Source organism: Electrona antarctica (assembly GCF_951216825.1).
Source record: "Electrona antarctica genome assembly, chromosome: 2".
Classification (NCBI taxonomy): domain Eukaryota; kingdom Metazoa; phylum Chordata; class Actinopteri; order Myctophiformes; family Myctophidae; genus Electrona; species Electrona antarctica.
The window spans coordinates 1,905,633-1,920,153 of NC_136807.1; the positions used below are offsets into that span (position 1 = coordinate 1,905,633).

Below are 14,521 nucleotides of genomic sequence, written 5' to 3' on the forward strand. Positions count from 1 at the left end.
GTCCACGGGGGGTCCGTGAGGGTGGGGGTCTGTCGTGTTCCTGCTTAAAAGGCTTTCTACAACTCACGTGTGAATGTGGTAAACTAATCTCCTAGAGCAGGGGTTCTCAACCTAGAGTATATATTAATAGAGACGGCAACCGGAGGAAACCCTGAGGCGAAATGGACATAGTGGCCGAATTTGGTATTGCAGCGCTGGGCCAGAGCTGGTCCGTTGACTATCACGTTCATGATGACACGTGAACGCTGTTTCATACGTGAACGCGTGCAATGATAGTCAACGGCAGCGCGTTCATGTGTTTGGGCCCAATCCATCCCACACACACCCTTGGCTGCCTTCCCAACATGATCTGGGAGTCACCAGCTGTCCAGCCTTCTTCATCACATTAGTTTAAAACGAGCTGAATGTGATGAGGATGAGAAACACAGGCAGAAAATAAAAAAGTTATTTTATTTCAAGCTACTAATTTCTTCAGCTTCTGGCATAGAATGTACAACATATCCTGTACATACCTTTGCAATTTAACTTTTAAAATCAAGCTTGAAATGTAGGATAATTATTGTCAAATAGTAGATCAATCTTACAGGATCACTTTACAGGAGCTTTCAAGGGTCAATTGTTATTCCATGATTTTGTGCGGTCCCTGGAACAACATATTCTAAGATGGGGGTCGGCGTCAATTACATATATTTTTTGGGGTCCTTGACATGAAATATTGAGCACCACTGATATAGAAACAGAAAACTAGGTATTTCAGAAAACTGTCATGATTTAGAAGACATTTTTTTAAATCTCAAAACAAACAGAGATTATACTGGGTGTGTCTTGTAAACCGTTGCCTGGAACAACATTCTTCTGCCATGATGCGTTTAACCATAATTTTACAAGAAATGAAAATAGCAAAGCTCACAATGTGTCCCAATGCAACATGCTGTGAGCTTCACAATGTGTCCCAATGCAACATGCTGTGAGCTTCACAATGTGTCCCAATGCAACATGCTGTGAGCTTCACAAGGTGTCTCAATGCAACATGCTGTGAGCTTCACAATGTGTCTCAATGCAACATGCTGTGAGCTTCACAAGGTGTCTCAATGCAACATGTTGTGAGCTTCACAATGTGTCTCAATGCAACATGTGAGCTTCACAATGTGTCACAATGCAACATGTTGTGAGCTTCACAATGTGTCTCAATGCAACATGCTGTGAGCTTCACAATGTGTCTCAATGCAACATGTTGTGAGCTTCACAAGGTGTCTCAATGCAACATGCTGTGAGCTTCACAATGTGTCTCAATGCAACATGCTGTGAGCTTCACAATGTGTCTCAATGCAACATGTTGTGAGCTTCACAATGTGTCACAATGCAACATGTTGTGAGCTTCACAAGGTGTCTCAATGCAACATGCTGTGAGCTTCACAATGTGTCTCAATGCAACATGTTGTGAGCTTCACAATGTGTCTCAATGCAACATGCTGTGAGCTTCACAATGTGTCCCAATGCAACATGCTGTGAGCTTCACAATGTGTCACAGTGCAACATGCTGTGAGCTTCACAAGGTGTCTCAATGCAACATGCTGTGAGCTTCACAATGTGTCTCAATGCAACATGTTGTGAGCTTCACAATGTGTCCCAATGCAACATGCTGTGAGCTTCACAATGTGTCACAGTGCAACATGCTGTGAGCTTCACAATGTGTCCCAATGCAACATGCTGTGAGCTTCACAATGTGTCACAGTGGAACATGCTGTGAGCTTCACAATGTGTCACAATGCAACATGTTGTGAGCTTCACAATGTGTCCCAATGCAACATGTTGTGAGCTTCACAATGTGTCCCAATGCAACATGTTGTGAGCTTCACAATGTGTCACAATGCAACATGTTGTGAGCTTCACAATGTGTCTCAATGCAACATGCTGTGAGCTTCACAATGTGACACAATGCAACATGTTGTGAGCTTCACAATGTGTCCCAATGCAACATGCTGTGAGCTTCACAAGGTGTCACAGTGCAACATGCTGTGAGCTTCACAATGTGACACAATGCAACATGTTGTGAGCTTCACAATGTGACACAATGCAACATGCTGTGAGCTTCACAATGTGTCTCAATGCAACATGCTGTGAGCTTCACAATGTGTCACAGTGGAACATGCTGTGAGCTTCACAATGTGTCACAGTGCAACATGCTGTGAGCTTCACAATGTGACACAATGCAACATGTTGTGAGCTTCACAATGTGTCTCAATGCAACATGCTGTGAGCTTCACAATGTGTCTCAATGCAACATGCTGTGAGCTTCACAATGTGTCTCAATGCAACATGCTGTGAGCTTCACAATGTGTCACAGTGGAACATGCTGTGAGCTTCACAATGTGTCACAGTGCAACATGCTGTGAGCTTCACAATGTGTCACAGTGCAACATGCTGTGAGCTTCACAATGTGTCACAGTGCAACATGCTGTGAGCTTCACAATGTGTCACAGTGCAACATGCTGTGAGCTTCACAATGTGTCACAGTGCAACATGCTGTGAGCTTCACAAGGTGTCTCAATGCAACATGCTGTGAGCTTCACAATGTGACACAATGCAACATGCTGTGAGCTTCACAATGTGACACAATGCAACATGCTGTGAGCTTCACAATGTGACACAATGCAACATGCTGTGAGCTTCACAATGTGACACAATGCAACATGCTGTGAGCTTCACAATGTGACACAATGCAACATGCTGTGAGCTTCACAATGTGACACAATGCAACATGCTGTGAGCTTCACAATGTGACACAATGCAACATGCTGTGAGCTTCACAATGTGACACAATGCAACATGCTGTGAGCTTCACAATGTGTCTCAATGCAACATGCTGTGAGCTTCACAATGTGTCCCAATGCAACATGCTGTGAGCTTCACAATGTGACACAATGCAACATGCTGTGAGCTTCACAATGTGTCTCAATGCAACATGCTGTGAGCTTCACAATGTGACACAATGCAACATGCTGTGAGCTTCACAATGTGTCTCAATGCAACATGTTGTGAGCTTCACAATGTGTCACAATGCAATGTCCGACTGCATGTCCGACTGCATGTCCGACTGCATGTCCGACTGCATGTCCGACTGCAAGTCCGACTGCATGTCCGTCTTCATGTCCGTCTTCATGTCCGACTGCATGTCCGACTGCATGTCCGACTGCATGTCCGACTGCATGTCCGACCGTTGTTTCCACATGTGGGTCCATTGGTGTGTCTAATGTGCATCCCGTTGTGTATAACATTAACCCACTGTGTCCCTGCAGCTCCTCTCAGTAACATTAACCCACTGTGTTCTGTTCCTCCACTGCAGCTCCCCTCAGTACTCTGGGCAGGACAACGATGCCCTTCCTGACCTAACATTAACCCACTGTGTTCTGTTCCTCCGCTGCAGCTCCCCTCAGTACTCTGGGCAGGACAACGATGCCCTTCCTGACCGGCATGAACATGTTGGTGAGACACACGCCGTACGTCAAGCTGGTGTTTGGCTTCCTCTTCTGCTCGCTGGCGTTTCAGGTGAGGGTCAACGTGTCCTTCCTCTTCTGCTCGCTGGCGTTTCAGGTGAGGGTCAACGTGTCCTTCCTCTTCTGCTCGCTGGCGTTTCAGGTGAGGGTCAACATGTCCGTGGCAAATGTATAACACCATTATAATGTTCTTATTTTGATCATTAAGACCCAATTAGTGAATGTCAAGTCTCCAGGTTTTCTTGTACTGTCTGTATGACACTGATTTACTACCAACGAGACTATGGCATATGGCCACGCCCACTCCTCACCATGTGACTGATTTACTACCAACGAGACTATGGCATATGGCCACGCCCACTCCTCACCATGTGACTGATTTACTACTGATGAGACTATGGCATATGGCCACGCCCACTCCTCACCATGTGACTGATTTACTACCAACGAGACTATGGCATATGGCCACGCCCACTCCTCACCATGAGACTGATTTACTACGAACGAGACTATGGCATATGGCCACGCCCACTCCTCACCATGTGTGATGTGTCGTTTATAGATGGCTCAAGGGAACGCTGCCCTGTTCTTCACCCACGCTGTGGGTCTGGGGCCGTACTTCCAGCACCTGTTACTGGTTTTGATGGTGAGTAAGTAAGCCTAGATACTCAATGCTCAATGCCAAGAAGACGGTGAGTAAGTAAGCCTAGATACTCAATGCTCAATGCCGGAGGGCACTTGATCCGGAGGGCACTTGATCCGGAGGAAACATTGATGAACCCAAGACATGTGTAATACATACACATGAGCAAGTGTAAAGTCCACAAACTAAGAAAACACAGACTTTACAATATAATATTTGATACAACAACAGTTAACAACAACAACACTCAAGGTACATCAACTATCAACAATAGGCATGTATTAAAATCCCATATAGAGTCATGGGCCTAGTCGATAAAATACTTTATTACATGGCTTGGTTGAATGCTTGATTCTGATTGGTCAATCGCTTAATTCAGCGGTGAATTATGTGTCGATAATGACCGCTGCCTAATCAAACCCTCTGAGCACCAGCTGCGCGGCTGCGCCCCGCTTGATTTACTGCTGTTTCCATCATGACAGCCATGTAAACACACACACACACTAGTGACACAATGTCATTTACAGCTAAACATTGCTCTTAAAAATGTTTTTGAAAACATTTGAGCGAGAAATAGACGAAGCAGGACCCGAAAATGGATTCTATTTGATCAACTCACTTCCTTGTTTTCCGACAGTCCTGCAGCTGCAGACGCAGCCAGCGCGAACTTATGGAATACTTTTTTTGTTGTGTTTTGGGGTCAATGTATTAATTTATGTTAGTTAGTGTTACAACCCAATATGTCTAGGGGTAATTAAGTGTAACATTTAATGGATCGACATGAAACCAGCTTCAAAATACGAATATTTATTTATATAAAGATGAATGGAATGATGGAATGATGCTTTACAGTTTACAGAATACAAACTCAAACTCAAAAGAAAAGAGACCTAGAAAACAGACACAAATTAACACTACAGCTGAAGAGCAAAAGAGTCCTTTCCGAAGGGACAAACTAAATATCAAACAGTATGGCAAAAGTCCACAGTCAGTGTGGCGGCTGGGAGAGAGAGGATTCCGGCCTGTCTCCCCACCGCCTTCCAAGGACTGTCTAAGAAGGACGAGACGCGAAGACAACATGGCGTCGTACGGGCGACGCCATGTTGCTCCATGGAAGGAAAGAAACATGCGCAATGGGCTATATGCAGCCAACACTTCCGCGTTCAGCTTCCTTGGTCTCAACTGCGCATGTTTCTTTCCTTCCATGGAGCACCATGGAGCAACATGGCGTCGCCCGTACGGTCTTCGCGTCCCGTCCTCTTTAGACAGTCCTTGCCGCCTTCCAGGAACAGACTGACTGATATAGCATAGGTGAGTAGGGAGAGCCATGATCAGGAGCACTCCCACTCTAGACCGACAGCCAGTCAGGGCTGATCACTCCCTGACAGACGGGCCAGCTTCTCTAGGTGTCAATCATCAATTAGTCCACCTGCGGAGGATTAGGGAAAACACAGGCAACCACTCCCCCCACCCTGGTACTGTGTAGCCGATAACAACCACTCCCCCCACCCTGGTACTGTGTAGCCGATAACAATGTGAGAACTCTAGTAAATATAAATAGGCCCATACGAAGGCTATTCATAATATCTCACAACAATAACACTCATATATGATCCCCGATCATCACAGTTAGCCATGTAATAAGCGGGATAATATCTGGCTAGGTGGTCATTGTCGGGAGATAATTCACCTTCAGGGAGTGTAACCACCTTGGCTTCGCCTCGGTGGTTAAACTCCCTGTCGGTGAATTATCTCCCGATAATGACCACCTAGCCAGATATTATCCCTTACATACGTGATCGCATGTCTGGTTATCTTTCAAGCACTGTTTTACTTGTCATTTGAAGGCTGAGAATGTGAGGCTCTCCCTTAGGGTGACTGGGGGTACTGGGGGACTTCAGTGCACTGTACTTACAGAGACTGTTCCAGTCCCAACCATCTGGGGGTACTGGGGGACTTCAGTGCACTGTACTTACAGAGACTGTTCCAGTCCCAACCATCTTTGATGGCGAGGTCATTTTGTCCAAAGGCACCTCGCCCTCCCCTCTGGAGTCTGACCTGTAGTGGCCGTGTCCATCTTCCTACGAATACATTCCCTTAGGGATCGAGGGGGAATGAGTCCATGTAGGCCTTTATAGATAGAACAGGAAGATAAAACACAACAGACAGTGCCATTACTCTCCATGAATTGGGTACAGGTGTTTTTGCATGTTTATGTTCTTTCCCCACCCCTTATGCTATCAGGAAAAAACGTCTACATTAATTAGGCTACTATACTCTGAATACGTTTGGGTCATAAATAATACAACAAACTTCTGGAACAGAAAGGGAGTAAGAAAAGAAAATAGTCAAACGAAGATGATGCACACCTAAACCCATTTTGGTTGTATTATGCTTTAGCTATTGAAAAATACCAGACCTACAAGCTCATAGCGCGCCACCGAGTGGCGCGCTATGAGCTTGTAGGTCTGCTATTTAAAAAAAATCAAAGAACGACTGACAGAAACATTTTTCAGAAAACTGTCAGGATGTAGAAGACATTTTTAGAATCTGATCTCAGGTGTAAATGGGTTAAAGAGGCTGAAATGTGCAGAAACAGAAAACAGAAGTCCTTCTGCACTGAGTAGTTTAGACATTACATCCACAAGGACCTCGACAGAGACCACCCAAACTATGAAGTGTTTAAATACAGCCCATACTTCCCTAACGACCTACAGCTGTGTTGGAGGCGTGGCCACAATCTCACACAAAAAACATCTGCATATGATAATGTGTCTATAGTATACAAACACACATTTATGCACAGAAGTCATTCTCATTTTTGGTCAAAACAAATCATAATTTTCCACACATGAGATGTTTGATCAGCAGAAGCAGGCAAAGTCCAATTAAGGACAAGCAAAGGTAGGCTACCGTAGGACAGTTGGGAATAAAAAGTGAGATCCCTCTGTGGCAGATGTTATGGTTAAAATAACCACAGTTATCTCCATGTTCTCCTCCAGGCAGCAGCCACTTTGTCCATCCCTCTATGGCAGATGTTATGGTTAAAATAACCACAGTTATCTCCATGATCTCCTCCAGGCAGCAGCCTGGAGGAGATCCCTCTGTGGCAGATGGTATGGTTAAATAACCACGGTTATGTTATAACCACAGTTATCTCCATGTTTTCCTCCAGGCAGCAGCCACTCTGTCCATCCCTCTGTGGCAGATGTTATGGTTAAAATAACCACAGTTATCTCCATGATCTCCTCCAGGCAGCAGCCTGGAGGAGATCCCTCTGTGGCAGATGTTCTGGTTAAATAACCACGGTTATGTTATAACCACAGTTATCTCCATGTTTTCCTCCAGGCAGCAGCCACTCTGTCCATCCCTCTGTGGCAGTTGTTGCTGGGCAGACTGGGCAAGAAGACCACCCTCTTCATCGGCATGTCTGTGAGTTGATCAGAGAACGCTTCTATAGTCGCAGTCCTGCCCCCTCGAGAGACCCGGAAAAGAATTCCCTGTTCATTTTCCTCATAGACTTTTCAAAAAGTATTTATTTAAAGACGTTTACGACAAAGCCAACTCTTGTCGTGACAAATCATGACAATAAACACAATGTTTTGGGCCGAACAAATAATTAGAAGGAAGAAGAAAACACTTTTTTTGTTGTTTTTCTTCTTTGTAATTATTTGTTTGGTCCAAAATATTGTTGACTAAAACTATGACAACTAAGCTATGATGACTAAAACTACGACTAAATATATTGACAATTTCGTCAACAAATAAAAACTAGACTAAAATGTTAGGAAGGGACTAGTGGACAAGAGATCCACTATAAGTCATTTTACACTTGGTTACATGCTGAAAATAGCAGATGTACAAGCTCAGTGTAACATCAGCCATTACGACGGCATCAAGGCCCGCCAAAATACATTTTAGTCAACTAAATGAACTGTAGATTTAGTCAACTAAAACTAGACTAATGCTAAGACATTCCAGGTGACAGAAATGTGACTAAAACTAAATAAACTATTCAAGAGACTAAAAACTAAAATCAAATTTTGCTGTCAAAATCAACATCAATGCTATCAATCTGCAATTGTCTATCAATTGAGTATATGTGCATGTCTAAACAAAGTATTAGTGCTACAGTACGTTGGCATGTTAAAATGCTGATAATGTTCTCTACCTGTCCGTGTTTGTCTCAGATCTATGTTCCAGTGCTGGCGGTGATCGTCAGTGTTCACGGCAGTCTGGCTGTTTTCATCCCCCTGTCCATCACTGCAGGATGCAGTCTAGCGGTGCTCTACCTGCTGCCCTGGTGAGTTAGAATGTCCATCACTGCAGGATGCAGTCTAGCGGTGCTCTACCTGCTGCCCTGGTGAGTCATAATGATGTCCATCACTGCAGGGTGCAGTCTAGCGGTGCTCTACCTGCTGCCCTGGTGAGTCATAATGATGTCCATCACTGCAGGATGCAGTCTAGCGGTGCTCTACCTGCTGCCCTGGTGAGTTAGAATGATGTCCATCACTGCAGGATGCAGTCTAGCGGTGCTCTACCTGCTGCCCTGGTGAGGAATAATAATGAATTGCATTTTTATAGCGCTTTTCCAAGTGCTCAAAGTGCTCTACAACGGTTCATTCATTCATACATTGGGAGGTGAAGCGGCGAACAGTCGACGCCAGCGTCCTCGCCACCGGCGTAGGGTCCATTGGGCCACGGCCTGCGTGGCCCAGTCAGTTTAGAGCTGGCCCAGTCTAACTTTGAAGAGAGGGGGCGAAAAAACAAGAAAAACAACAAGCCTACTTTGGCAGCCCTTGTCCATGCAAATTTCTGTTTAGTATAGCAAACAACAGCATGCAAGTTTTAAATGGTTTTAAATGTTCCCCCCAAGCCGTTCACACTTCACACCTATCGGCCGGGGATGTGCTATCCCCCCCCCCCGCGATGCTAATTTGCCCAGTCAATCATTTGATCCACGCTATGCGCCTGGTCCTCGCTTCCCACATTCACACACCGACGGTGGCGAGCTCACACCGACCGACTCATTGGAGGCAATGTAGGGTTCAGTGTCTTGCCCAAGGACACTTCCACATGTAGGACAGGAGGAGGAGCCGGGATTTGAACCGCCGACCTAGGGATCATTGGACGACCTGCTCTACCTCCTGAGCCACAGCCGCCCGTATCTTTGCATGCACAGTGTCAGCGTTAGGGCCCAGTCGCACACTTCAGAAGGGTCTGATGAAGACCACGTGTCAGCGTTAGGGCCCAGTCGCACACTTCAGAAGGGTCTGATGAAGACCTAAGAGTCCATACACATCATTGGTCTGTTTGTTTGCCCTGGTGGTCAATGACATGAATCCTACTTTGAGTGCCTTGGTTTCTTTAACTGTGATTTTTAATCAAGCAAGGAGTATACGTCTTGGATTTTATTGTCATATAATCTGTTAAATTCCTCCTGTGGTCTGGGTCAGAGCCATCTAATAGAAGAGTTACGATATTGAGGGGGCAGAAACCAGCCTGAACTGAGACAAGCTGGAGTTGGAAATACATTGTTTTCAACGAGGGCGGCGCAAACAAGAGCTATTTTAAGCATGTGTGCAACATGACAACTGTTTTAAAGTATTGTACAGTAACAACTAAAGTCTCTGTAATGTTTATGTTGTACTATTACTACAAAACAATCTAAAATCAAGGGATTTAAGATCATTAAAGCTGGGCTGTTGCCCAGTGAGTCCAATGCATTTCTGCCTACTTCCGGTCCAGGACTTGTCCCAGTTGGTTGTCCCCATTCCCAATAGAAGTCTATGTAGGAGAGCCTCCATTGGACTGAACGGATTTGCATAACTCTGTCTATATCTAAGGCTCTGGTCTGGGTGTCCCCGGACGACACTTTGAGAACCACTGTTCTACATAATTTTCCTCTTTTCACTTTTAACATCTTGTTGTTGCTGATCCTGATTATCTAGTTCCAGAGGATAGGAGTCAGATGTGAGACAGATGTTGTTGTGACACAATACATATCACACTTAGGGCTCCATTTTCGTCACCGCTAAAAACCTTATCCCTAAACTTCTTTGCCTTTTTTTTTTACTATTTTGAAAAACATTTTTGAATAGTTCAACTAAGCAATCTACATTGACACGTTGTGAGCTTGTAGACTGGCCATTTTAACTATTCAAAAATGTTTCGCAAAATAGTAAAAAAAAGGCAAAGAAGTTTAGGGATAAGGGGTTTAGCGGTGACGAAAATGGAGCCCTAAGTGCCTGGCTGAATGCTGATTTGGCTCACACGTTTGTTTCCCTTCCTTCGCCAAAGCCCTTCATGCTAAGTGTAATTTCCAGTATGTAGTATTATGTCTCTTTAGTGTTCTCCTAGTACAGTTGGGTTTTGGCATTTGAGCCACAGATTCGATGACATTTAGCCTCTCAGACCCAAGATATTAATATTTTAATCATATTAATATTTTAAATATTTCATATTTTTGTTGTACAGTAGTTGGATAAGATTTTGTCCACAATTCCATGCTGTATTGACGTTGGTAACCATTAAGAGAGATAACAGGCAAACGTTGATCAAAATAACAATTATTCTTTCTTTAGTAGTCTTCTTGTACATTTAATAATGTAACTCTTGAGAGTGTAAAATGAAACCAAATGGACCTGTACGGGTCCATTTGGTTTCATTTTACACTCTTGAGAGTTAAAGATGTATTTAAGGGTCCATTTGGTTACCAACTGTCCATCCTTTAGCTACATGGGGACCACCTGGAACCCCTTCAAGGACTATTGGTTGAAAACCACTGTCCTAGTCCATCAGCAGTGATACAGCGCCACCTACTGGGATGTATTCAGAACACAACATAGTGATGACTGATGCAAGCTCTTGTACATTGGTACTATTAAATGTCTTGTTCTAGGTCCATGCTTCCAGATGTGGTGGATGACTTCATTAAATGTCTTGTTACAGGTCCACGCTTCCAGATGTGGTGGATGACTTCATTAAATGTCTTGTTACAGGTCCATGCTTCCAGATGTGGTGGATGACTTCATTAAATGTCTTGTTACAGGTCCATGCTTCCAGATGTGGTGGATGACTTCATTAAATGTCTTGTTCCAGGTCCATGCTTCCAGATGTGGTGGATGACTTCATTAAATGTCTTGTTACAGGTCCATGCTTCCAGATGTGGTGGATGACTTCATTAAATGTCTTGTTACAGGTCCATGCTTCCAGATGTGGTGGATGACTTCATTAAATGTCTTGTTACAGGTCCATGCTTCCAGATGTGGTGGATGACTTCATTAAATGTCTTGTTCCAGGTCCATGCTTCCAGATGTGGTGGATGACTTCATTAAATGTCTTGTTACAGGTCCATGCTTCCAGATGTGGTGGATGACTTCATTAAATGTCTTGTTACAGGTCCATGCTTCCAGATGTGGTGGATGACTTCATTAAATGTCTTGTTACAGGTGTATGCTTCCAGATGTGGTGGATGACTTCATTAAATGTCTTGTTCCAGGTCCATGCTTCCAGATGTGGTGGATGACTTCATTAAATGTCTTGTTACAGGTCCATGCTTCCAGATGCGGTGGATGACTTCATTAAATGTCTTGTTACAGGTCCATGCTTCCAGATGTGGTGGATGACTTCATTAAATGTCTTGTTACAGGTCCATGCTTCCAGATGTGGTGGATGACTTCATTAAATGTCTTGTTACAGGTCCATGCTTCCAGATGTGGTGGATGACTTCATTAAATGTCTTGTTCCAGGTCCATGCTTCCAGATGTGGTGGATGACTTCATTAAATGTCTTGTTCCAGGTCCATGCTTCCAGATGTGGTGGATGACTTCATTAAATGTCTTGTTACAGGTCCATGCTTCCAGATGTGGTGGATGACTTCATTAAATGTCTTGTTACAGGTCCATGCTTCCAGATGTGGTGGATGACTTCATTAAATGTCTTGTTACAGGTCCATGCTTCCAGATGTGGTGGATGACTTCATTAAATGTCTTGTTACAGGTCCATGCTTCCAGATGTGGTGGATGACTTCATTAAATGTCTTGTTACAGGTCCATGCTTCCAGATGTGGTGGATGACTTCATTAAATGTCTTGTTACAGGTCCATGCTTCCAGATGTGGTGGATGACTTCATTACATGTCTTGTTACAGGTCCATGCTTCCAGATGTGGTGGATGACTTCATTAAATGTCTTGTTACAGGTCCATGCTTCCAGATGTGGTGGATGACTTCATTACATGTCTTGTTACAGGTCCATGCTTCCAGATGTGGTGGATGACTTCATTAAATGTCTTGTTCCAGGTCCATGCTTCCAGATGTGGTGGATGACTTCATTAAATGTCTTGTTCCAGGTCCATGCTTCCAGATGTGGTGGATGACTTCATTAAATGTCTTGTTACAGGTCCATGCTTCCAGATGTGGTGGATGACTTCATTAAATGTCTTGTTACAGGTCCATGCTTCCAGATGTGGTGGATGACTTCATTAAATGTCTTGTTCCAGGTCCATGCTTCCAGATGTGGTGGATGACTTCATTAAATGTCTTGTTCCAGGTCCATGCTTCCAGATGTGGTGGATGACTTCATTAAATGTCTTGTTCCAGGTCCATGCTTCCAGATGTGGTGGATGACTTCATTAAATGTCTTGTTACAGGTCCATGCTTCCAGATGTGGTGGATGACTTCATTAAATGTCTTGTTCCAGGTCCATGCTTCCAGATGTGGTGGATGACTTCATTAAATGTCTTGTTACAGGTCCATGCTTCCAGATGTGGTGGATGACTTCATTAAATGTCTTGTTACAGGTCCATGCTTCCAGATGTGGTGGATGACTTCATTAAATGTCTTGTTACAGGTCCATGCTTCCAGATGTGGTGGATGACTTCATTAAATGTCTTGTTACAGGTCCATGCTTCCAGATGTGGTGGATGACTTCATTACATGTCTTGTTACAGGTCCATGCTTCCAGATGTGGTGGATGACTTCATTAAATGTCTTGTTACAGGTCCATGCTTCCAGATGTGGTGGATGACTTCATTACATGTCTTGTTACAGGTCCATGCTTCCAGATGTGGTGGATGACTTCATTAAATGTCTTGTTACAGGTCCATGCTTCCAGATGTGGTGGATGACTTCATTAAATGTCTTGTTACAGGTCCATGCTTCCAGATGTGGTGGATGACTTCATTAAATGTCTTGTTCCTGGTCCATGCTTCCAGATGTGGTGGATGACTTCATTAAATGTCTTGTTCCAGGTCCATGCTTCCAGATGTGGTGGATGACTTCATTAAATGTCTTGTTACAGGTCCATGCTTCCAGATGTGGTGGATGACTTAATTAAATGTCTTGTTCCAGGTCCATGCTTCCAGATGTGGTGGATGACTTCATTAAATGTCTTGTTCCAGGTCCATGCTTCCAGATGTGGTGGATGACTTCATTAAATGTCTTGTTCCAGGTCCATGCTTCCAGATGTGGTGGATGACTTCATTAAATGTCTTGTTACAGGTCCATGCTTCCAGATGTGGTGGATGACTTCATTAAATGTCTTGTTACAGGTCCATGCTTCCAGATGTGGTGGATGACTTCATTAAATGTCTTGTTACAGGTCCATGCTTCCAGATGTGGTGGATGACTTCATTAAATGTCTTGTTACAGGTCCATGCTTCCAGATGTGGTGGATGACTTCATTAAATGTCTTGTTACAGGTCCATGCTTCCAGATGTGGTGGATGACTTCATTAAATGTCTTGTTACAGGTCCATGCTTCCAGATGTGGTGGATGACTTCATTACATGTCTTGTTACAGGTCCATGCTTCCAGATGTGGTGGATGACTTCATTACATGTCTTGTTACAGGTCCATGCTTCCAGATGTGGTGGATGACTTCATTACATGTCTTGTTACAGGTCCATGCTTCCAGATGTGGTGGATGACTTCATTAAATGTCTTGTTACAGGTCCATGCTTCCAGATGTGGTGGATGACTTCATTAAATGTCTTGTTCCTGGTCCATGCTTCCAGATGTGGTGGATGACTTCATTAAATGTCTTGTTCCAGGTCCATGCTTCCAGATGTGGTGGATGACTTCATTAAATGTCTTGTTCCAGGTCCATGCTTCCAGATGTGGTGGATGACTTCATTAAATGTCTTGTTACAGGTCCATGCTTCCAGATGTGGTGGATGACTTCATTAAATGTCTTGTTACAGGTCCATGCTTCCAGATGTGGTGGATGACTTCATTAAATGTCTTGTTACAGGTCCATGCTTCCAGATGTGGTGGATGACTTCATTAAATGTCTTGTTCCAGGTCCATGCTTCCAGATGTGGTGGATGACTTCATTAAATGTCTTGTTCCAGGTCCATGCTTCCAGATGTGGTGGATGACTT

General features: G+C 44.0%; 1 protein-coding gene across 1 annotated transcript in view; it reads left to right on the forward strand.

Annotated features, from left to right (window-relative positions):
• LOC306914019 (sodium-dependent lysophosphatidylcholine symporter 1-like) overlaps positions 1-14,521 on the forward strand; it is a gene marked incomplete at its 3' end in the record, with an annotated part of 28,566 nt that overhangs the window by 10,845 nt on the left and 3,200 nt on the right. The window contains exons 8-11 of the mRNA XM_079490891.1: positions 3,428-3,549; positions 4,060-4,143; positions 7,489-7,572; positions 8,331-8,443. Coding sequence (XP_079347017.1) covers positions 3,428-3,549; positions 4,060-4,143; positions 7,489-7,572; positions 8,331-8,443 — 403 coding nt within the window. The remainder of the gene's footprint in view (positions 1-3,427; positions 3,550-4,059; positions 4,144-7,488; positions 7,573-8,330; positions 8,444-14,521) is intronic.